This window comes from Moschus berezovskii, chromosome 11 (genome assembly GCF_049115385.1).
Source record: "Moschus berezovskii isolate FMDL1 chromosome 11, NW_MosBer_1.0, whole genome shotgun sequence".
Classification (NCBI taxonomy): Eukaryota; Metazoa; Chordata; class Mammalia; order Artiodactyla; family Moschidae; genus Moschus; species Moschus berezovskii.
In genome coordinates, this window is record NC_142470.1 from 78,710,309 (window position 1) to 78,735,769 (window position 25,461).

Below are 25,461 nucleotides of genomic sequence, written 5' to 3' on the forward strand. Positions count from 1 at the left end.
CTGAGTCCCGCAGCTTTCCCCCATGGGGCAGAGGCTGGAGGCCTGGGTAGAGCCTTGGCACTCACCATGGACTCACTGATGAGCAGCAGCAGCAGGGCTTCCTCAATGTTATCCTTCGGGCAGTAGAGGCTGGAGGACAAAGAAGGCAGTTTGGCTGCAGTGCGGCCCTCACCAAGCAGCACAGCTGGCCCGCCCTGCTGGCCCTTCTGCCCCGGAGTCGGCACCAGCCCTCGTAAGGTGACCTTCCCCTGCATAATTCACAGGCACCGGATTCCACCTGCAGTTCTTTATCGTGCCCCAGAGTCACGGATCTGAAAGACTATGGTGGGCGAGGGTGGGAAACACTGCAATGCTCTTGGGGTGGTGTTGGGGGATGCCCCTTCCAGCCCCCAGCACTGCCTGTTGTGAGTGGCTGGGGCAAGCTGCAGAGAAGGGTGGAAAAGAAGCTCACAGACCCCACCTCCAATTATTGGCACAAACAAGACAGATGGTGCATGAAGGCAGGGACTCCTCAAAGAATTGTTTGGCCTTTGCAAGCCATACAGAACCCCCTACATCCACCGTGAGCCCTGCCTTCTCTAGTCCACTCGGCTCCTGCCTGTTCTAAGGAGCCTGCCTGGCAGGGAGATAGGTGGAAAGTGCAGGAGAGCGTGGTGCAGAGAGAGGGCCCACCTTGGGCACCCAACCCCAGGGACGGTGGCCTGAGTTTGGCGTGGTCCCCTGAGCAGACAGGGCTTACTTGTCTCCTTCGTAGAGGTGAGGTTTCCGCAGGGCCTGCATGATGAAGGAACTCTCCTCCTTGCTCATGAACTCAGGCAGAGGCTGAGACAGGGGGCTCCAGTAGCACTCCTCACTCAGGGAGTGCAGCAGGACCCCGGCCAGGTGCTTGGCCGCCATCTGGCAGAGAGGGCAGGACTCAGATGTAGGCACACGCTGGCTCTGCCCTGCTGGGCCCTCCACCCATGGCCGGCCACATCTGCTTGCTGGCCACGTGCTGCCCCTCCAGGAGGCCCACCACTCCACCCCCAAGGACCCCCCTCCCTTCTCCGTGCCTCTAGCACTGAGCTGTCCCCACCCCTTCCGCTGGCTTTGATCCCACTTCATCTTTTGTCCTCTTTCTTCTCTAGACAAGAGGTACATTTCCTCCTTCTTCTGGCCCCACGGAGCCCAGCATGGCTCTGAGTGTTCACAGGCCCTTGCAGAGCATAAGGCCCCCTGGTACAAGCAGCTTTCGCCACCAGACACCTTCCTGATATTTGACAGAGAAGTCCAGGGTAAGAAGCAGCTGTGGCTCTGATTCTGGGTGAATAAAAACCTAAGAGGGCAGGCCTGAAGTGGGGCAGGAACGCGAGCCAAAGTTCTTTATTAAGATCAGAAACAAAAGCCTGAGAATTAGCGCACCACCGTGCTAGGAAGGGACGTCAGGAGGTTTCAGCACTGATCTAACGTGAGGGGCTATGCACGGTGCTGTGATGAGAAGGATGCTGAGGGCGTGTCCCAGGCTTGGAGGAAAAGAATGCTGCAGTTGACTAGCAATGTCTGCCATGAGCATGACAGGGAGAGGATAAACACGCACACATGCACGTGACATATGGTCATCCCTGATCCAGGGGTTGCCTGCTAGGACTTCTGCAGCCTCCTGCTGAAAGCAACCCCTGAATAAACCAGCCAGAGCCAGCACCCAGCCCTGGGGCCTCCTCCATTACCACTTTGAAGTTCTGAGTAGCTTTGGTCTCCACAGTGCGTAGCACCTCCCGGAGCTCTCTCATGCCTTTCACGATGTTCCTAGTGGGAAGACAGCAGAAGCAGGGTTGTTACCAGCCTAGTTCCCACAAAGACATCCTCATCAAACCTGAGGATGCTAGGAGGAGCCTGCCCGTTTGAATGTTATCTGACAACATCCGGTAATTGGTAAGAAAGGTCAGAATTGTAACACCAGGATCCTAGGGGCCCAGGACGACTTCACTGATCAAAGAATAGAAAGGCTTCCTCTTTCTTACAGCCCTCCAGAAACCCAGGCCTCCAGTTCACCATCAGAAAGGGACCAAGACTGGGTCTTTCAGAGAGCCAGAGGGAATTTGTTAAATGATGCAGGGAGCTCAACCAGCTGCTCTGTGACAACCTAGAGGGGTGGGATGGGGTGGGAGGTAGGAGGGAAGTTCAAGAGGGAGGGGACACAGGTATACCAATGGCTGACTCATGTCGATGTATGGCAGAAACCAACACAACAGTTGGTTTACACACAATTGTAAAGAAATTACCCCCAATTAAAAAAAAAAAAAGGATCCGGTTATTTCAAAGATATTCTGGCCCAAGTGCTCTGGGCTGGTGTCAAACTTTCAGACTTGAGGTCAGCCTCAAATTCTCCATCTTCATCACCACGTCTGGTCTACGCTGGAATCCATCCTCACCTCTCAGTCCTTACATCACCTGGGGCCGAGATGACTGCGACAGCTGGTCTCACCCACTGCAGTCAGCCCTCTGTGCCTTAAGCTTTTTGAAGTGCGATCCATAGTAGGAAATACGCTTGACATGGCAACCCTATATATATGCACTCACTGCTTACATAAAACTGAAATACATTTCCTGATCTATTATCTATTTCTACTACGTGCAAGGCAATCCACTCTGATATTTTCTATTTTACATCTCCTGCGACTTCCCCTTTTTAAAAATGCTTGCAGCAGCCCACTGAACAGATTTTGCAACCCACTGATGGGTGTGACCTGAGTTTGAAAAACTGCTGCCACTGTCCCTGAAGGACTCCACCTGACACGCAAAAGACATCTTGTTTCCCGCCACCTTCGCTTTTCGCTGGTTCCCCCCAGGCTTACAGAATCCAGTTGAGGCCCTCAGCACAGGGCTGTCAGGTCTGCTCCTTGCCTCTCTCCCATGTCATCTCTCACCACTTGAGTCCATTCTGAACAACTGTCCACAGTTCCCCATGTCAAGTCTCGGTACAGGCTTCCCCCACTGCCTTTAAGAGCCCTTCCCCTACACATCCTTAAAAAAACCCCTGTGTTTTTACACATCACTTTCGATATCATCTCCTCCTCGCAGCCTTGCCAGGCCCTCCTGACTGTGTAGCTCTTGCCTCGTGTTAAGTCCTCTTTTGAAGCAAGCATGGCACTGCAGTCATTTCCCATTTACAGGCTGACCCCCTTCGCACTGTGCACCCCCTGAAGGCAGGGTTCCTGTCTTGTTCCTAAAGTTCAGCCTGGGCGTACAGCATGTGCTCAGCAAATGGCCTCACTTATTCTGGGGGTTCTCTAGATCACAAGGAAAATCAGTAGCTGCCAGGCCAGCAAATTTAGAAATGAAAGATCACAGAGGGTTAAAAAGCCAAAGGTGACCACTGGGGAAGTCATATGAGTCCCTCCTGCAGCTTTTATGCATGAAACACATTCCTGGGGACTTTGAGCTGGGAGCCATAAAAGGACAGAAAATCAATCCCTTGCCTTCTCAGAACCTCTAGTTTCCGACAAGCAACATTATAAATTCAGATCCCCGTTTATAAGATTGAGAATGGAGACTAAGACCTGGGGCACAGAATAAGAATCACAGCAATCCTCCCTAGTCTGTCCAGAGCTTCTGAAGAACCAGAAAGGGTAAGAAGCACAGGGCACCACAGGGTCCTTAGAGACTTCACGTCTGGCTGCCGCTACTGAAGGCAGAGCTCACCTCTGTGGGCTGTGCACAGTCCTCTCCTGTATAAAATCACACCTTCAGTCTCAAACAGCATCTCCCAGACTCCTAGCATCCACATGCCACATCTACACTTTTGGCTGCTAGCTGTACACCATTAGTGTTATTGCTTTGTGCAACACTTTTCTTTACATCTTCTTTCTTTTTACTTCAGTAGACACCCCACCTTCATCAAACATCCCTGGAATCATGGATTTGGTGTACAAGTTGTTTGACTTCAGGTTTCACATTTCTTTTTTGCTAATAAATATTACATACAGAAGTACCTTTTTTTTCAGAAGTACTTTAAAAAACTTAGTCTGTGTATCACTTACAACCATCTGTGTACCACTAGAGGTACGAAGGTGGGACTAGCAGCATTAGCATCAGGGGAACTTGTTAGAAATGCAAATTCTGAGGCCCCCTACTTCAGATCTGCTGGATCAGAAACTCTGCTGTGGAGCCCAGCAATCCAGGTTTTATCAAACTTCCAAGAGGGTTCCAATGACATTCAAGTTTGAGAACCACTGGTTTAGATGATTTCTCAATGTCTTCCAATTCTCCTATGCTAAGCAATTCGGTTCCAGGATTGGAACGACCTGACATGGAAACCCTGGCTTTGCAGCCAGCTCCTAAATCTGCAATCTTAGGAAAGCAAGGTAGCCAATCTGAGTTCTAGCCTCCCTGTCTGCAGGAGGTCCTCACTTGCTCACAGTGCTGTCAGGAAGATGAATGTATGTGAAGCCCAGAGGACACTAGGCCTGAGGTACAGACTCACTGAATATTAGCTATTTTCCCTATTTTCCTCTCCTTTCTAATCTGGGTCTACAGGTCACATTACTTATGTTTTAATTTGCCACATTATTTTGCACGGAAGTTCAGAAGCTAATGAGTAAAGGTGGGGGAAAGAAGTACCCAAGGGGATCCTCCAGTTTTGTGTCCATCTTTCTCCTTCCATCAGCCCCGCCCCCACAGGGGACATAAGAACAGGACTCCCTGATAGGCAAACCACCCCCAGGGACAGGCTGGGGGGCCACACAAGCCCGAAAGCAAGAGTCTGCAGCAGAAGCCCTTCAAGCCCACTGAGGACTCTGCCTTAGAAAAGGACCCAGAGAGGGACAGCAGGGGCAGCTGAGGGGAAACCATACAGCAGCCATTATTAGAAGAGTGAGAAAAGACTGCATGAATTCTCAGAAGAGAGGAAACGACCGGCTCTGGGAACTCAGTCTGCGGGAGAGCTCTCCCGGAGCAGCTGGGCCAAATGGCCACAGGCTGGGGAGGGCTGGACGCTGGGGCTGCCCCAGGACCCCTGTGGCCCAGAGGAAGCTGGGAGCTCCCCGGACCTGTGGGTGATTTTCCATTCTGTGGGCTACCTGCCAGCCTCCTCCCTGGCAGCCTGGCCAAGGCTGCTACCAGGAGGCCAGAGCCAACAAGGACTGTGATGCCTTCTTCCCACTGCAAGGCAAGGGCTGTCCTCTCTCTGCCTTTAGTCTCTACATCATCAACACTCAGAAAGCACTCCCAGGTCAGCAGTACTGGCACCGCCTGGGGATTTGGGAGAAATACAGACTCCCAGGGATCCTGCTTCTCCCAATACACACACAATTTAGGAATGAGCACTGTATTTTAACAAGATCTTGTGCTCCCAAAGTTGTATATTTTTACTGTTTTCAAATCTGTAAGGGAACTGGGCACCTAAATAAGCTTCCAAGAATTTTTTAGCAAAGTAATCACCCTTAGGCATCTTTTGGGTAAGTTCCAATTTTTATTGAATGCAGATAAAGAGAAAAACCGACACAGGTTCTGGTGGCCAGAGCTAGACAGGGAGAGACCTAGGCTCCTGGTCAATGCTGACCTGTTCTGAAATGTCAGGAATGCCCCTCTGCCTCAAATCACCCCTCCAGGAAATGGGAAACAAGCTGGGGTCTCTCCCACCAGCCTGAATAATCCTGTCGCAGGTCTAAACTGCTGGTGCCAGGTAGAGCTGGGGCTTTTCTGAGCCCCGTCTTGAGAGGCCAGTTTGAAAGATCTCTTTGTTCCAGTCTCTCACACTGACCTTTCTGAGCAAAGCTGCCACTTTTAACAATATCCAAACAGGAGCCTCCAACAAACCCTGGCCCAGAATCAGGCTGCATGCAGACAAGCCAGGAGGCCATGGATTCCAACTCAAGCAAACTCTGGCTGGTCAGGAGAAAGAGAAAGAGGAGATGTGTGTGCAGGCATGGGTCAATGGAAACAACCTGTCTTAGAGTGGCCTGCAGGTGGGCCATGCAAGGTGATGGCAAGCTCCCCAGGGCCCCTGGTCAGCAGCAAGCAGTGGGAAGGATTTTGCAAAGCATTTTATCTCATCCAGTCTTTGCAACTTCTAATGAGGTTGGTGAGGGAAGCTTCATATTCCCAGGAATCAGCTCAATGCTTGGAACACAGGAGGCACTCAAGAAATTATTGTGAAATAAATCCATCTTCATTCTCCAAGGGGAAAATTAAAGCCCCGAAGATGCCTGCCTTTTCAGGCCATCACTCACCCAATGGAAAAGGTGGGCTCCCTGTAGGCACCAAGGGATTCAGATTTCACTCTCTTCTAGCTAACCAGATCCTCCAGAAAGACAATGGTGTTCTGACTTGGCACAGTTACACTTCCCTTTCCTGGCTATCTGAACTCCAGGACTCCCCCGACTAAGTCTTTTCAAAGGACTCACTGTATACCAAGTACCTGGATATTGTCCGACTTGATGGACATGACTTTGAGCAAGCTCTGGGAGTTGGTGATGGACAGGGAAGCCTGGATTGCTGCAGTCCATGGGTTCGCAAAAGTCGGACACGACTGGGTGACTGAACTGAACTGTATATTGACCACCAAGTATCCTGTTCTCAACAGGCATCCAACTAATATAGGGGGAATGAATTAAGAGACTGAATGATGAATGAATAGCTCATTTATGGGCTTGCATGTAAGAAGCTCACGGTCTATAAATTTAGCCATGCCCCTGATTTATTCAAGAGCTTAGCAAAATATTTTGCATACAGTAGGATACTCAACAAATTTTCTTGAGGGGGAGAATGAGAAACAGGGAATGAGAAAATACATGGAACTACCAACTGAATGGAACCTAAACAGGCTCTGGTACGCACAGCCCCGGCCAGAAGTCTCCGTTTCAGGGCTGGCACTGCTAATCATGTATGAAAGGTTTCTGGTCAAAGACCCAGAAATGCACAGCCAGATCCCAACAGCTGGGGGACTGAACCAGAAGACAGGGTCAGGTGAAGTTCAAATGGTTAGCAAGCTATTCCTTCCTGCCACAGAACCACAGGATCAGTTTCAAAAACTAAAGCTCTCCTCTTCACTCCCAACCCCAGAAAAAGACTGTGACACTTCCGTGCAGGACCCGGAGGACATCCAGGCAGGACCTTTCTAGCGAGGTGGGGATGGGCAGTGGGTAAGTATGATAAGTGAAGACTGTGCACTGAGAGAGGCTATAAGGAAGCGCCTTCTCTGATGGGCCTCTGAGTTCTTTGCCCATTGCCTAAAGAGGTCTCTTCCGTGACCACCAGGAGGCTCTCCTGGGTTTCGCTGTTGGGTGACTCTGCTCCCTGGAAGCCCCCTTGAGCCGTCTGTCTCCTGCCCTCCCCCAGCACTGCAGATACTGGGTGGCTGATGAGAATACTAAACTACTGCTGATTGGACACATCCCTCACTGGGTTACACTCAACAGCAGGCTGGGTTTTCTAAGGTACCTACACACACACACACACACACACACAGTAAACGGGAGAGTGTTTTCATAAGGCTTCACAGCCCGCCAAGCCCTGCAACTCCCTTAGAAAACACACATTCCCGTCTCTATTGTTTGGTTTTGGTACAAAGAACATATATTGCTTCAGTGATTCAAAAAAAAAAAAAAGAAAATGTTTTTTAAAGAGCATGCACAAAACATTCAGCCCACCTGGTTCAACACACATAACCCAAGCTGGCTCCCAGACCTGAGCCAAGAATGGGTTCTATTCATCTAGGGAGCAGGAAGGGGGAAAAAAAACTCTCCAAGGAGAAATGGCCCCTTGCCCACTGTGGGGGAAGGAGCCAAGCCAGCTCACATTCTTTTCTTGGGAGATGCTCAGAGACCCAGTTCTAGTGAGGTCAGGGTCATCAACAGTTTCCCTGGCATTGCACCACCCTCAGCTACCTCCTGCTGCATCACTCCTGGAACTGCTTCATGCAAAGGACAACCAAGCCTCCCCCACAGCCCAGACCTTGGGCTCACCAACCCCCAACTGAAAGATGCCTCCTCCTGGCAGTTGGCATCCGCAGAACTGCCTGGGGCGAGGGTCCAACCAGAGTCCACGGCTGCCCTCTGGTGGCAGCGAGGGGGAAGTGGAACCCAGGGCCTTCTAACTCTGGACTTTCGGGCCAGCACTTTGAGTCCCAGGTCAGTGAGGAACTCTGCCATCAGTCACAGAGCAAGGGGCAGGAGTCAGCTGGGGAAATTAACTGCTGGATCAATAGGGCAAGGCCCTTGGAAAAAATGAATGTCCCTCAGACACTGAATGAGCAAGCAGGCAGCGTGAGGGAGGCCCGGGCCTCAGTGAAGCTCAGGATTAAAGGAGAAGCGCTGTCTAGAGGCCAAGCAAATAACACTCACACTGCACAGCGGAGAGCACCACACCCTTTAAGTTACGTCAGATGCTCAACTGGAGGGATCAATCCTCAATCCTCAACTAGCTGGGCCCTGGGAGCCAGCACTACCTGTGGTCATCCGGCCCCTGGGGCTGAGCACCCCATTCTCAGCAGGGTCTCCTCTGACCCTCTGGAGCCTGGGTCCACACCATGCCCACATGGGAATGAGCTCCAGCTCTCAGATTCCAGCCCAGAGCCTGAGAAGCAGATGCCACCACCCCCTCCTGTTCTTTAGGCCCTAACGAGCGTCCTCGAACACCCAACAGTGCCTGAGCCCCAGGGACTCCATTCTACCCAGCCTGTCAGAACAAAGTGTCTCCCTAGAGTCCATCCTGTCCTAGGCGGCACCCAGCTCCCTGCCTTCTTTTCCTCCAGCACAGAGCACTGTCCGCCATCCACACATGGCTCCTACAGCTCCCCCCTCAGACGTGAGCTCTGTGAGGAGGGTTCTCGTCCAGCCCGGGCGGTTGGGGGGCGACACTCAGGGGCAAGTTGGGAGATGAGCTGCTGTCTCTTCTCAGGGCTTTTCCATCTTAGCCACCTTTCCCCTACTGGGCTGTGACCTCTTTCAACACAGCAAAGGGTTTCTTCCCAACCCTTTCCAAACACCCCAAGAGCCCAGAAAATGGGAGTGAATTTAAACACCAGGAAACGGCTCTGGAGCCTTTTAAAAGACTCTCCAGAGCTGCCCCATAGACAGTGATGGGGTTGTCAGGTATCTGCATTCCAGTCTCCCCCTGACCTCCTGCCTCTCGCACCCTGAGCTAAGACAGTGGTTCTCAAGTGCCGTGTCAGGCTGTCAGCACCAGGTTTGGTGGCAATACCACCTGTTGGCCTTGTGACTTTGGGCAAGTTCCTCAACCTCTCCCTCAGGAAAATGGGGATATTACTAGTTCCAACTGTAGAGGATTACACGTAAAGGCATTAGCATTCTGCCTGACATGCAGTAAGTATTCAACAAATACTGGGGATTATCAAGAAGAAAGGTGTAAAGACATTATTCAAACCCCACCCAGGCACCCAGGACTACTTTATATATGTCACATTCCAGGGTCACCTCTGGGCTGGATGAGTTCACAGGAAACAGACAGGGAAGGACTGAGCTGCAGCCACACATCCTGAGAACCGCTCCTCACACTCAGGCTTTCAAATGTTCAGGCTGTTCGCTGGGAAAAAAATGATTCAATCTCCGTTTGTCTGTATGTGGGAGGCAGGGTGGAGCAGGGGGTTAGGGGAGTCAGCATCCTGGCTTTAAGGACAAAATTTGTGCTTTAGGAGGTAGACGACAAAGACAGAGGAACAAAGTGACAGCTGCAGAAAATGAACCGAAATGCCGGGCTTTCCCGGAGGGGTGATGGTTGGTTAATGCCTCTGCCCACAACGGGGGCGTGTGCACACACACACAGCCTGACACACACACACACACACAGTTGGTTGATGCCTCTGCCCACAACGGGTGCGCGTGCACGCACACACACACATACAACGGGCGTGTGTACACACACACACACACAACAGGCGCGTGTACACACACACACAGCCTCAGTGTGCGGGACAAAGGCAGGGCAGGAAGCAGGCCCCCTCTGGGGAGGGGCAGGCCTGGTTCCGGAAGAGGAGCCACTCTCTGAGAATGTGACTCAGGGTCCCAGAGAAGGAAGCGGAGCCCTGAGTCAGCACAGCAAGGATCAGCAGGACCCTGTCCTTCTCCCACACACCCCACACACCCCACAGGTGCTAAGGCTGCCCTCCAACACCCCCAAAACCTTACGTGGCATGGGTTTCCAGGCCACTCAAATCTGAAGCTGGAACCCCAGGGAGTGATGTCAAGCAACTGACTCAAGCTCATTTGAGCCCTGGCCCCAGGGGTCACATGACCTCCTTCACAGAGCACATGGTCCAGCTTGGCACACAGCATGTGCTTGCTAACTGCTGGCTCTCTCCTTCCCTCTTGGCTGTCCAACATGCTCACTTTGACCTCGTCACACCAGCAGAGAAGCTGGTTTGGCGAAGGAGAGGGCAGCCCTGAGGGGTGAAGGGAAGGGAACCTCAGTGGAGAGGGAGTTAACAGAGCTCTGAATTCCACACTCCAGTGTCTTTTCATTCCCACTCTCCTCTTGGACCCTCACACCCTGGAAGGCAAGACAAACAGAAACCCCCTGTTAGAGGTGAGAGTGGGGGCAGAGGAAGAACTCACTCAGGGTCATAGCCCTGCTCTGATGACCACCGACTCTTCAAAACAGAAGCTGAGACCACGCGTACCAAGCAGGGGCATACTCGCAGGAACACATGGCAGCCTGTGAGCACCTCGGGGGTGGCAGTCGGTCTTAACCTGGGTATCTGCTTGGGCAGTGTAGCCTGGTGGTTAACGGTGTGAGCCAAGACCGGCACACACAGTCCTAGCTCTGCTCCGGACAAGTCACTCGTGTTCTCTGTGCCTCAGTTTCCCATCTGTGAAGTGAGGATGTGAATGACAGTACTTGCCTCAGAGGAGTGCTGGAAGGACAAAACACACAAGCAAGCAATGCACAAGTTCAGCACTTAATACATGGCATGTATTGTTAGCAAGAGGAATATTTCTTATGAATGAATGAAGGGCAGAGGACACTAAGATCAGAACCATCTGGGGAACTCATTGGCAGTCCAGTGGTTAAGGCTTGGTGCTTTCACTGCTGCGGCCCAGGTTCCATCCCTGGTCGGGAAATTAAGCTCCCTCAAGCCATGCAGTGCTGTCTAAAAGAACTGTCCCCTCCTCCAAAAATCTACTCCTCTACCGCACAGGGCTCCCCTACAGAAAAAGAGTACCTCTTCTCCTGCAAGAGGCCCTGACAGGAAGGAATTCTTAAGCAGAGAGCAGGTGTCCGCCAACTCTCTTCTGTAAAGGGCCAGGGAATAAATATTTTAGGATTAGCCATCTAGTTTCAAACCCAACTACTCCGTTCTGTGGGTGAGACAATATGCAAATAATGGGTGTAGCTATGTGCCAATAAAACTTTATTTGCAAAAACAGGGTGACAACAGTCTCCTGCTAAAGGGAAGCAGCCCGGTGGCAGCTGCCTGAGCAGTAAAAACAGAAACCAGCCTGCCAGGCCACCATCTCACTGAAACTGAGGTTCAGTAATCAAATAAGAACAAAAAAGCAGATGGTGGATGGAGCTAGAGCAGACAGGGTGCCACCTGATGGCCCCCTGGCCCCACCTCCCTGGCCTGGTTGGTGTGAAGCACCCAGGGGCACCCAGGCCAGTACCACCCCTGGGAAGAAAACTGCCTCGGCTCTCTGGGCCTCCTAATCCTCTCATCCCAAATGGGGACACCACCACCTCCCTGGCCTAGCACTTGAGAATTTTTTTTAAGTGTAAATTTAAAGCTTGAGGCAGCAGCCCATCTAGCTGTGGAGTACTTCTACAAAATAATACAAATAAATGATTATAACTTTCCAAGCAGCTGTGATGAACAGGGTGCTAGGCTGGGTGTTCACGTATGAGGGAAGAGCAAGGAGGGAGCCTGTGTCCCTAGCTGGGATGGTCTCCCTTTTCTTACCATTTGGAGGACAGGACTCGTGGGGCAACCCACTGCCTCTACCAGGAGGGCGGGATAGGGAGAGAGAAGCGGGCACAGGTCTTCTCCAGGCTGGGGTCCCACTGGAGCGGGCCCACCTCTCCCCAGGCCCAGGCCCACCTCCGGCCATCTCAGCCACCTCTGGCTCCCGGCAGTGGCCTCGCCATGGCCTGCTCCGCATTCTGGGCAAGGACTCTGCTTCCTACTCTTCCAGGTATTAAGTGCTGAAGCTCAGAGCTTCCAACACCCCAAATGGGATGTGGCTCTGATGGGACTGGAATGCCTGCTGGATGGAAAAGCTCCCTGGGCCAGAAACCATGCCTCCATCCAGCTGATCCCCCTCAGAGTCCCACCCCAAACTGAAAACTTTACACGCCTTTGCCTCCTCCTGAAAATTTACCAGCTGCATTCAAGCTCCTTGGAGTTCCTAAAGGGTCTAGGAAGTCTTTAACTCACTGATTACCAAGTATATTTGGCCTTGGAGCGTCCCAAGCTCCCCATCTAGAATCCTCAGCCCCATCCTATCTTCTGCCCCACCCAGACTCCTCCTGTCTCTGGGAATCTCCCTTCCCTCGAAGCCCAGCTCAAGGATGACTGTCCCAGCCACACAGCCCACCAAGTCCTAAGCCTATCTGCAGGTGTGGGCCTGGCCATCTTCCCCGGACCCCACAGGGAGAAACTTCATAGGAAAAAGAGATGAGCAAGGGCACAAAAGAGGCTTGCAACCAAGCCCTGAGGAGAAAACACAGGCTACAAAGCAGCGTACTATAAATTATGATACTGTTTTGTTGTTGTTTTTTTTAAAAAAGAAAAAATACACCACACTGTATATCTATACATAGGAAAATGTGAAAAGACATATATAAAATGTTAATAGTGATTATCTATAGTACAGGAGACGGAAAATTTTCTTCTGTACAGAGTCAGACTGTAAATATCTTAGGCTTGGAGTCATAGAACTCTGTAGTTGCTCTAACGCAGCCATAGATCTAGAAGATATCGAAACCAATGGGTGAGCTATGTTCTAAAAAAAACTTTACAAAAGCAGGTGGCTGGTCCAAAGGTCATAATTTGCCAGTTTCTGATCTGAAGATTGACTATGTGATTTTTAATTTGTCTATTTTATATTTTTAAGTATTTTTCAAATTTTCCACCATAAACATATTACTTACGTAAACAAGGAAGGAGGGAGTGAGCAATAAACTGTTCATTTTGGGGGAGGAAGGGATAAAAATTGGGTATTTGGGATTAAAATACACATACTACTATATAAAAATAGATAACCAATAAGGACCCACAGTATAGCACAGGAAACTATAATCAACATTTTGTATTAACCTGTAAAGGAAAAGAATACAGACAAATACATGTACATATATGTGTAACTGAAGCACTTGGCTGTAGACCTGAAGCTAACACAACTCTGTAAATCAACTATATTTCAATACAATTTTTCTTAAAAAAGCTTGTGCTGCGCTGTGAGAACGTACAGAGCAGCCTCTCCCATACATCTTGGTGGCACAGAAATGGAAACCCCTACGAGGTCCACGCTGGCCATCTCTGTAGCTCAAGCAGGACTTCCCTGCAGCTCAAACGGTAAAGAACCTGCCTGCAAGGCAGGAGACTGGGGTTTGATTCCTGGGTTGGGAAGTTCCCCTGGAGAAGGGCATGGCAATCCACTCCAGTATTCTTGCCTGGAGAATTCCATGGACAGAGGAGCCTGGCGGGCTATAGTCTGTGGGGTCGCAGAGTCGGACACGACTGAGTGACTAACACACACGTGAGGTCTAAGCTGGCCACCTCTAGTGAAATGACCAACGCTCATACCTTTTAATCCAGAATGTCCCTCTTTCAGAATTTACCCTGTAGGGCCCCACTGAAGTAATGCACCGGTACGGTTCTGTTCTGGACAATGGCATATGCTGAGAGCCCAAGTCTGGAAGTGACTTATTTGTTCCTTAGTCGGGAACGGAGTAAACCAACTGAGGACATCTGAAGTAGGACATCTGAACTACAGGGTACTACAAATACTACGCAGCAGTGTGAAGAAAAGGCAGCTCTGATGTGGAACAATCTCCAAGAGATACATTTTAAACGAAAAAAGGCAAATGGGAGAAGATGTATTTTAAAAAGGTAGAAAATACTACATGCATATAATCACTTAGGAACGCTGCTAACGCTCTTGGAACAACACAAGCGCCTAGGAACACTGCCTAGAGGAACCAGGAGGCAGGGGGTGGAGATGGAAGGAAGACTTATTGTCTCCGGTACCTTTTTAATTTGGTATCCTGTGTAAGAATCTTCTATTCCAAAAATGTTAAAAGAATGAATACAGTGGAATTTAACAAAATGAATCACACCAAAAATGACACAGGGGCTTCAAAGGACTCTAGCCAGTGAGAGCAAAGCACACTGATCCTGACCCTGTTTCCCACCTGCGGGGAGGAGGGAACACCTGTGTGGCAGGCCCACCTCCACCTGGGAGGCTTGAGAAAGGCCAGGTGTTCGCCCAGCCTGCACGTGACCAAGTCCATTTAGCGCACGAGTCCCCACTCCCCCAGTTCCCCTTGCTTGCCTGATGTCCTCACGGCCCGAGCCCACAGTGTTTGCAGAAGGTGGTAGTGATGCTAAGGGGATCGGGGCACAGGAAGCCCAGGGCCCTGCCTGCCAGTCTCCAGCCTGGTGGAGGCCTTGAGCCCTGTAGAACCGCCAAAGACCCAACACCGCCAGCGACACACCCTCCTGGTTGGGTTGCCTCTTCCTCCATCTCCACCACCACCCAACGCACGCCATGAAACACCATGCTTGGCCTGGCACCTACACCCCCAGCAGGTGGAAACATCCACCAGGCTCTTCACAAGGGAGGGTGCCCTTCTTAACCCCAAGGAGCAAAAGACTAAGAAAGGGGTTCTCGGCCCGTGTTTGTGCATCCCAGGGCTCTCCAGTCAACACACAGGAGAACGAGCTCCTTGCCACCTCATCTGCAGGTACTTGCACCCCCAAAATGATGCCAAGCCTTTACTTTTACATCTCCCCTGGCATCTCACAGCCCCCTGAAAGATGGAACAAGCAGGAATTGCCTTTTCCAATATATTCTGGAGAGAATGAGGCTCAGGGAAGCAAAATGACTTCAGCCGACACTTCAGGCAACAGCAACCACCACCAGACCGTCTGGCTCACTGTCCTTCACTCTTCCCATACCCTGTAAGGCTCCCTGACCTCCTCTGCTAAAGACGACCATCCCCCAACACATGCAGGCTTCACTGCTTCAGCAGCTTCCTGAAGCCCGGCCTCTCCCAAGCTCCTGGGCACGCTCATCTAACAAGACGGGAACAAGCCAACCCCCCGTTGTCCTCTCCAGGGAGTCCACACACACGTGCCCAAGAGACAAGGGGGACCTGATTCAGCGAGACCAATGTGAGCAGCTCCCAGGACTGGAAGAAATGACCAGGTCCCGCTCATCTGCCGGCGACCTACCCCTTCTTCAAGTTCGTCACATAAGCACTCTGGAGAGCGGCTTCCAGGAAGTAGGTGAGCTCGTAGTCGACTGGGTGCAAGCCTTTCAGGTGCCGGGATGTGGTGTTACTCGTGACCTGGCAAGAGGAACACAGAGAGAGCTGCTGTCTGCAGGCTCCAAGGCTGAGGGGCTGGGGCCAGGGTCAGCCCAGGCAGGGGTAGCAGCTCCAGCACCTTCCAAGCCCTCAGGCACCTCAGGGACACATAGCGCAGTATTCAGACCAAATGCAACCTGACCTGCTTCCATTTAAAATAAATCTACAATATAATACTTTCCAGCAATATTAACTATTCACATTAAATATTGCAGGAATATCTAAGGGAACACAGAGACTAGGAATGGTTATGGAACAACCTCAGCATCTTCTATGCTTTAAACTGAGTGGATGGTTTCCTACCCACTAAATATTACATTGTATGATTTGAAGACAGACTGCTGCTGCTGCTAAGTCACTTCAGTCGTGTCCGACTCTCTGTGACCCCATAGACAGAAGCCCACCAGGCTCCCCTGTCCCTGGGATTCTCCAGGCAAGAACACTGGAGTGGGTTGCCATTTCCTTTGCCAATGTGTGAAAGTGAAAAGTGAAAGTGAAGTTGCTCAGTCGTGTCTGACCCTTAGCGACCCCACGGACTGCTGCCAACCAGGCTCCTCCATCGGAGTGGCTTGTCATTGCCTTCTCCGGAAGATAGACTACATGTCATTTTATTATACTCTGTCAATCTATAATATATTAGACCAATGCTTTATCTAAAATGCTTTGATTTTGTGTATCTTAACAAATTTTACTACCATATGTAATAAATGTATATTTTTGTACTTGCAGAAACTGCTGCTAAATTTTGAAGTTGTTTGGTTTTAAAGGCACTGATAATGGATATGTATGAAGTCCATGATGACTGTCAAATAAAACACTACCCTTCGGAAAAAATAAATAAATAAATAAAATAAGTCTAAAGCATTCTCTGCATGCAAACGCCGGATGCCCACAACAACCCTCCAATGCTGGTTTTATTTGCACTTACTTCAGAGGAAACTGAGGCTCAGAAAGTGCCTGGGAACACAAAGCTGGCTTGGGCCATGATCTCAGACTCAAGTCTGCCCAGCTACACATTCCAGGCTCTGTATTTATTGGTATATTCATTCAACAAACCTCAAGTGCCCACCAAATGCCAGGCACTGCACTGTCCCTGTCACACACCATAAAACCTCAGAACAGCTGGATGGCTGACCCCAGGTCTCTGGGGAAGCTGAGGAACAACTATATTATTAACTGAGCTGTCACAAGCTCAGCTCTAAGAGGGCCTGCCTTCACTATGCTACCTCCCTCTCTGATCCAAGGGGAAAAAAAAATGAACAAGCATCCACCTTATTTTTCAGAAACTGAAGTAGGTTTAAGAAGGATTCTTAGTCCCTCAGAGGTTGGGGCTGGATCTTAGAAGGGACACCCCGTCTTGCCAAGAATGCACAGGGTTCCACGGTCTGCCATCCCTGGACCCACACAACCAGTTATCGAGGCCCATCTGTCAGCCCGGAGGCTGCGGGGTGCTGATTCCAGCCCTGGACACCACTATAGTTCATTGTCTGCATCATCCCCTTTAAAGAGTCCAAAGGCCAGGCTTCTACTGAATGGGTCACTTTCTTTTTTTCCTGAATGTTTCCTCCAAACCATATGTAATTCACATGTGAAGAACTTCTAAAATACTGCATGTGACCCTGGCAGAGGTCAACTCAAGTCTCCACGTGGACCTGTGCCAGGAAATACACTCGAGTCCTGTTTCTGCTGCTTTAAGAATGGGCCTCCTCCCCACCAGGGGATCCATAAGGGACTCCCAGGGCACCTGAGAGTTGAGAAGAGTGTCTACAAGGACTGGCCTCACTGCACCCTTCCAAGGGGAGTGGTTGTTGTTGATCAGTCTCCAAGTCGTGTTCAACTCTTTGAGACCCCATGGACTGTAGCCTGCCAGGCTCCTCTGTCTATGGGGGTATTTCCCATGCAAGAATACTGGAGTGGGTTGTCATTTCCTTCTCCAGGGGATCTTCCTGACCCAGGATTGAATCTGTGTCTCCTGCAGTGGCAGGCGGATTCTTTACCACTGAGCCACCCGGGAAAGCCCTCCAAGAGGAGAGGAATGAGCAAATAGATTAATCTAAGCCTCATCTATTAAACAGGGATGAATATAATACCTACTTCATAGAGCTGCTCCGAGAAGGCAATGGCAAGCCACTGGCCACTGCAGTACTCTTGCCTAGAAAATCCCATGGACGGAGGAGCCTGGTAGGCTGCAGTCCATGGGGTCGCTATGAGTCAGACATGACCAAGTGACTTCACTTTCACTTTTCACTTTCACACATTGGAGAAGGAAATGGCAACCCACTCCAGTGTTCTTGCCTGGAGAGTCCCAGGGACGGGGGAGCCTGGTGGGGCTGCCGTCTATGGGGTCGCACAGAGTCGGACACGACTGAAGTGACTCAGCAGCAGCAGCAGCATAGAGCTAGTGTGAGGGCTGTCTCAAACAGGGCTGTCAAATTTGGTCATATGAGCTGAGCTCATCAAGGAGTTTGCCGGCTCCCCATAGACAATGTGGACTCTTCTATTTATTAAAACTGTTTTCTGGCAGTAAAGAGTCTCATGCTAACAGGATCAGGATACTGTAAGGAGTTTACTGAGCATCTTAAGGACGGGTGCCGGGCCCTCTTTCCTAATTTGCACCAGCATGGCCTATGAGGTTAGCTGGTGGGACTGGTGGGCTGGGTGGCATACAGATACATGTGCTCAGCAGAGGGCAGTGATGACTACGGGGGTGTCATTTCCAGCTTACCTTCTCCAGTTCCTGCAGGAACACCTGAGCAATCCAGGAGGCTCTCTCAAAACAGGTGATCACTTCCTCCTCCCTCTCAGTCAGGCGGGGGCGGGAAGCAATGGAGTTGGGCAGGCGTTCCAGGGAGAGGCCTGCAGGAGGAGGGGAGCACTTCGGACCTGCCCTGCTTGAAGGTGGGGGCGCTGAACTCCAGGCCCCTCTCAGGGGCCCAGGGTGGCCTCATCTGAGACTCTGGAGCAGCCAGTGGGAGGCAAAGGTCCGGGAAGGTGGAGGGGAGGGCCTAAAGCAAGAATGGTATTAGCAGCGGCTGGCATCAAGCGGTGGGCAGACAGCAGGCACCCGTGCCCCACGTGGGGAACCACACTGGTGGCACCCCCATGCCCAACTCCTGTCTGGCCTTCCAGGCAGCACTCCATGAAGCAATCCTAACCCCTCCCCAGGCACTCACCATGTCCACATCCTGGAGGGGTTATTTACATCCAACTCTTCTCTCCCCCAGCAGTTCAACTTGAGCAAATGAGTCTCTTTGCACCATCACAGTGCCACAGTCCTTGTACCACAGTCCTTGCACATGGTAGATGTTTGATTACACAGCACTTACACACAGACCTCTTGAGGAACCAACCAGTCTCTACCCCGCCTACGTTATACGCTCAGGTCCTATGTGCCTGCAGGGGAATCTGCTGTTTTTGTGTCCTTGGCGTTCACTCCCATTCTTTCAGCAGCAGCACCTCACTTTCCCTTTGGGCGTCCATCCTGCAGCCTCAGCCCCCATGGTTCACAGGGTGAAGACCCCATCCCGCCTCCAGGGCAGGCACGTGACCCACGTGACCCAGGCTGACTTATCATCAAGCCCACAGTGATTGACTAGGGTGTGCCCGTGGCCAGGTGGGGCCCAGAGGACCTGATCCCAGAATTCTCACCCCTTCCACTAGGCTTGTTAAGCTGCCAAGAGGTCAGACTGGAAATGTTAAGGAAAGCTGACCTTAAAACGAAGCTACATAACGTGAATGTCATTAACATGACGGTATACTTGAAAATGGTTAGGATGATATATTTCATACGTATGTGTTTTCTTACCAAAATTAAAAAAAAATTTAAATATAAGAAAACATAACTCTAAAGTCAAAACAAAAACAAAAATCCCCAAACTATAAGAAACCAGGAAGAGAAAGCTGTGAAGGAAAACAACTATATTTATATCTGTTTTTTTTTTAAGACAGGAAAAAGATTGACTAAACTCTTAGTCATTACAAAAAGAAAAAAAAATGAAGTCTACACAGAGCAGAGATGAGACATGATGGTAAAGGGCAGATTCCTAAAGAAAGTGTCTGAACACCTTGCCTGAAGGACTACACCCTGAAACCTTCCAATATATGCACCAATAAATCACTTCCCCTACTTCCCCCTCGAGGCAGGGGAGGGGTCAAAGTCTGCTTAAATTGTACTCCTGTCACAGTCCTGACTAGAGAGTGCTGTCCTAGATGGCAGTTCTCAGTGGCCAGAACTCAGATCTTTCTCATCTTTGTGCCCACACAGTATGTGACATGTAGTAGGTGTTCAAGATGAGCTGACTGAAGGAAGGGATAAGAAGAGAATCCTCAACTCTCTGCCTTTGGCTCTAACATCCAACTGATGGATCATTTAACATTTCAAACCTCCTCTCCCCTTCTCCTCTCTTATCTCCTTATTTCAGGCTTTATCTCTTGAGTAGATAAAGAGATAAATTGCCTTCCTGTCACACTCAGCTCACAGTTCTACCTCCAGGCTCTCATCCATCCTGCTCAAGGCTCCCAGGGTGATCTTCTAAAACTCTACTGCTTACAACCCCTAACTCCTGACTCTCTGTACCACACCCTCCAAGGTTCATCCCTGTCAACTCCCCAGCCTTGTCTCTCACCATACATTATAGATTAAATGTTTGTGTCCCCTTGAAAGTCACATGTTGAAAACCTAATGCCCAAGGTGATGATATGAGGAGGCTGGCCTTGGGGAAGTGATTAGATCCTGAGGCTGGAGCCCTCGTGATAGGGATTAGTGACTATAGAGACCCCAGAGAGCTCCCTTATCTGTTCCATCATGTGAACACACAGCAAGATGCTGGCAGCCTGCAATCTGGTTCAGTAGTAAAGAACCCACCTGCCAATGCAGGAGACACAGGTTTGATGCCTGGGTCAGGAAGATGCCCTGGAGAAGAGAATGGCAACCCATCCCAGTAATCTTGCCTGGAGAATCCCACGGACAGAGGAGCTTGGCAGGCTACATTCCGTGGTCTCAAAAAGGCAGACACAACTTAGCAACTAGACAACAACAAACGATCTGGAAGAGGGGCCTCACCAGAACCCGATCTTGATTTCAGACCTCCAGCCTCTAGAACTGTGAGAAACAAGTGTCTGCGGGGTATAAGCCAGCCAGCCAGTGCCTTGTTCTAGGCCTGAGCGGACTACGACACTGGACCTGCTGCACCCGCATCCAGCCTCCTGCTCCCAGATGCTGACTGTGCTCAAGCTGCTGCTCTTGCCTGGAATATAAGGATCCCCCAAAGTCCACCCAAAATTACAGCTCACCTTCTGCCCCACCGAGTGCCACCGCCTCTGCGGAGCCCCTCCTGATACACCCTGGTATAACCAACCATCTCTCCTGGTCTACACTTTACATACTGCAGCCCCACCATTTTTTATACTTATTTATTTGTGCACATGCTTGCTCAGCCAGACGATAGGCTCCTTAAAGGCACAGACCTCATCACGTTCCCCCTTCTACAACCTGGTGCACAGTAGGCACGATGCAAGCGCTGGCTGGCTGAACAAACGACAAGCCCAATCGTGTCTGACGAAGTACAGCGTACTCGACAAACACAAGGTAAGGAATTACTGCTTTTCTTGGCTAGATGTCAACCCATATGGATTCAGTGACCTTGCCCTCTGCCAGGATGGGGTGTGACCTGGTCCAAAGGACGGGGTGCCTCAGTCTGGGCAACGCTGGGCACAGGCTGTGAAGGCCCTTGCTCAACACAAAGGCTCAGTCACCCGGGTCACCAAGTGTCAACATGCCTCTTGCCAAATGATTCATGACCAGGAGGGGACTGAAGGGGGAGGAGGAACAGAGGGTGCGTTGGAGGAGACGCAACAAGAAGGCAGAAGGAGGCAGGCCGCCCCATCACTGCTAGCGCTGGCCCAGCCTCTCTTCTCTAGACCCATGGTCGATGCTCCCCGAAGGATGGTGGGACCCAGAAACTGTTCAGGGCCTGGCCTGGAAGCCAAGTGCAGATGGCCGGAGGGCACAGCCAACTCCAGGAGACACAGAGAGGGTCTGCTTTAACACACCCTGTGCCCACCCTCCCCGCCCCGGGCCAGAGATATGCCACTGGTTGGGTTCCCTACTCTGGGCCCAGAACTGGGATGGGTGATACCAGCTGCCTGGCAGGTTCAGGCTGCCAGTTAAAAGACTCCAGTGGGCTGGCTACAACAAATCATCTGTCTGTGGGGCAGCCACCTTCCCTACGCTTCATCTGTTCCTTCAGCTCCTAGCAGGGGCCTCTCCACTGTGCTTCTCTGAGAATTCTAAATCCACCCTCCTTGGAAGCTCACAGTGAAACCACCTCTTCCCTGAAGGCTTTGGAAGTCTCTCGACTCCAGAACCAGCAGAACATTTTAAGCTGCGTCTCCTCTGCGTTTGCCCTTCCCCTACACTGTAACTTTCCTCTCTGCCCACTTCTGGCTGATCTTTGCACTCAGCGAGAGCAAGACCTGGTGTTCAGCGAGTGGAAGGATGCATAGAGGAATGTGCACGTTCACTCTGGCAGAGGGAAGAGCCTGGTGAAGTTTCTCCCTCTCTAAAAAACAGTTCATGCAGAATTTATAAACAAACCGTAGCATATTTATACAATGGAATACTACTCAGAAATAAACAACACAGATGAATCTCTCAGAACTTATAATTGTGCAGAAGAAGTCGGATATCAAAAAGTATGGGCTATATGATTTCAGTTATATGTCATTCTAAACAAGAGTAAAATTATTACCTGTATTAATAGAAACTAAGCAATCATTGCCTGGGGTGGGGTTGGGGAAGGGACTAACAGGCAAAGGACCTGAAGGAATTTTCTGATGAAAGTGTTCTTTCTCTTTCCTGGGCTGTTGGTTACATGGGTATCTACATTTGCCAAATTCATCAAATTACACACTCAAGACCTAGGAACTGTATAAAAATATATCTAAAAACAATAAAAATATTCCTCCTTTATAGGAAGCAATTATGACTCCAGGGAACTAATGAAGATCAAATTAGAGGGGATATAGTCATTGAAGTGGTGGTGCATGAAATAATTCCCAACATACAGAAGACCAAAAAGCTTCCTGGAGCTAGCAACGGCTCCTCCTAGTGACAGTCACAGTCCAATCACTGAGTTCTGTCCATAAAAAAGGGCTTCTTTGCTTATATTTGCTCTTTGATTCACATGAAGGTCCATTTTCCTGTCTATGAATATCTAATGGGAAATACACCAGGGACTCCAGGCCTCGAGTTTATTCACCCTCTGCCCTGTGTGTTGAGACCATACTACGTACAAGAGAGAGACAGGCTGTTCCTGAGCCTGCCCCCAAAGGATCCCAGTGGATCCCAGCCCTGCCCAGTGTCAAGAGACCAGGGGCTACCAGGAAGCATTGGGTACTACCTCCTGAATTTCCACTAGCAGGGGGGTCTTTCTGTGAAAACATCCTGTCCTATGAGAGAGGGGAGTTCCTCTTTCAAGAAGAATTCTTGCTTTTTCATGAACTTCAAACTTTCCATTTGGAAGCAAACTGACCCTGGCACAGCCCTGGGCTCAACACACAGGCTGGCCCTGGCCTCATCAGCCTGAGTGACTCATCCCATCCTGGATAGCAGTTCTTCCAAGAAGCCCCGCCCTTGGAGCCAGGGGTTCTGGATGTGGAGATGGAGAACGCGATGCTTCCTCTGTAGTGGAACTTTCCAGATATGTGGAGCCCTCCCTCCTGCCTACCCAGCTGGTCAAAGAGCACAGGGCACCCAAGAAGGGTACACCCTATAGGGGTGGAGGATGGGAGAGAGAAAGACATGCAAGTTACTGCTTCAGCCCTCAGAGAGGAAGCCTCAAGGCCAGGTTGGGAAGAACTCTTATAAATCACACTCAAAAGCGGACAACTGTGGGAATACAAAATGGTACAGCTTGGTCATTCCTCAAAAGATTAAAAACAGAATTACCATATGATCCAGCAACTTTACTTCTGGGTATATACACTAAAGAATTGAAAAAAAGGTCTAGAAGAGATATGTGTACACTTATGATCATCGCAACAGTATTCACAATGGTATAAAGGCAGAAGCAACCTGAGTGTCTATTGACGGATAGATTAAAAAAATGTAAGATATATATACACTGGGATATTATTCAGCCTGAAAAAAAGGAAATCCTGCCATATGCAACAACACAGATGAACCACAAGGATATTATGCTAAGTGAAATAAGCCAGTCACAGAAGACAAAGCCTGTATGCTTCCTTCTACAAGGTACCTAGAGCAGTCAAATCAGACACGGAAAGTAGAATGGGGACTGCAGGGCCTGGGGGAGGGGAATGGAAAGCTGTTGACTGGACGCAGAGTTTCACTTTTACAAGATAAAGTGCTCTGGAGACTGGTTGCACAACATGAATGAACTTAACACTACTGAACTGTACACTTAAAAATGGTTAAGGTAATAAATTTTATGTGTATTTTACTGCAGCTTAAAGATTTTAAATGGTTAAGATGCTAAGTTTTATATTTTACCAATTGAAAAAATTTAAGAAAAGAGCAGACAATCTGACTTGTATCAAAGTCTCTGAAACATGCATATACTTTGACTTCACTCTACTTCTAGAAATTTATCCTTAAAAAAATAATGTATGCAAAAAAATTAAAAATTTAGCTTTAAATATATCCAGTACAGCATTGTTGTAACGGAAAAAAAAAAAAGAGAGAGAGAGACTTAACCTACAGGTTCAATAACAGGAGATAAGTTTGCTAAACTGCAATAGATTCTTGCAATGAAATGCTATGATGCTACTTTAATGTAAACTTATACTAGAAACTAGTTCAAAAAATATTAACTTCAAAAAACAAATTACAAAATACATGAGTGTATGAACTTATTTTCCTTTAAAACATATAAACCTACAGGAAAAAAAGACTGGAAGAATATACCCCAAAATATTTACAGAGATCTAAGTCTCAGTTGACTCACTGGAAAAGACTGATGCTGGGAGGGATTGGGGGCAGGAGGAGAAGGGGACGACAGAGAATGAGATGGCCGGATGGCATCACCGACTTGATGGACATGAGTCTGAGTGAACTCCGGGAGTTGGTGATGGACAGGGAGGCCTGGCGTGCTGTGATTCATGGGGTCGCAAAGAGTTGGACACGACTGAGCGACTGAACTGAACTGAACTGAAGTCTCAGTTTCCCCAAACACAAAATAAGGTCGCTAACAGTGTCCACCTCATAGGTTGGCTGTGAACATTAAATTTGATGATATTCTAAAGAACAGAGCATGTGCTCTTAGAAAACATTTCAAGTAATGCTCAAAATGATCTCTTAAGTAGGGGTTTAGCCCTTCCCTAGAAGGACAAACGGGAAATCTAACCCAGGGAGAAGAGATTCCCTTCAACACCTCTCCACTCTAAGTGCCAGCCAGACCCAGGTCTTCCGGCTTCAACACCATCTGTCCTCTCAGCCCAGACTCCACATCTTTCCTTATCATCGATGACCCACCAGGGGTTCCCAAATCTCAGGCTTCTGGCCACCCACGGGGGCCGGCCTTTCACATGTGTATCTAGTGGCTGAATTACAGCTGTCTACCCTGGCACAGCTGGGCCACAGTGTCGGTGCTGGTTTCTCAAATGTACCCCTCAGTGCCCTGTCCACATTTCGCACCCCACCAACTACTCTCGGGGGTGGCCTCCAACGATGGAGGGATGGGCCACCAGGAGACCACAACAACTCCTTCACCTCCAGCCCCATGGTCTCCCTTCTGTGAGTCCGCCCACCTTCCTGTCTTGTTTTGTATCTCTCAACCCAGGCAGGACCTCAATGAAGGCTTGGTGAGCACACAATGAACACACCAGCCCCATGCAGATGCCCAGACTGCTCATTCATCTCCATCTGCAGGCCAGCCTCTCACTCCAGGGCTCACAGTCTGAGGCCAGGGCTGACCCATT

The 25,461-nt window shown here is 49.9% G+C and overlaps 1 protein-coding gene across 2 annotated transcripts in view; it reads right to left on the bottom strand.

Annotated features, from left to right (window-relative positions):
- TTC7A (tetratricopeptide repeat domain 7A) overlaps window positions 1-25,461 on the bottom strand; it is a 118,622-nt gene that overhangs the window by 70,910 nt on the left and 22,251 nt on the right. For both annotated transcript variants that reach the window (XM_055400912.2, XM_055400913.2), the window contains exons 4-8: window positions 18,248-18,378; window positions 15,389-15,504; window positions 1,707-1,785; window positions 740-897; window positions 66-129 (exon numbers count right to left, since the gene is read on the bottom strand). In XM_055400912.2, the coding sequence (XP_055256887.2) occupies window positions 66-129; window positions 740-897; window positions 1,707-1,785; window positions 15,389-15,504; window positions 18,248-18,378 (548 nt within the window). The remainder of the gene's footprint in view (window positions 1-65; window positions 130-739; window positions 898-1,706; window positions 1,786-15,388; window positions 15,505-18,247; window positions 18,379-25,461) is intronic.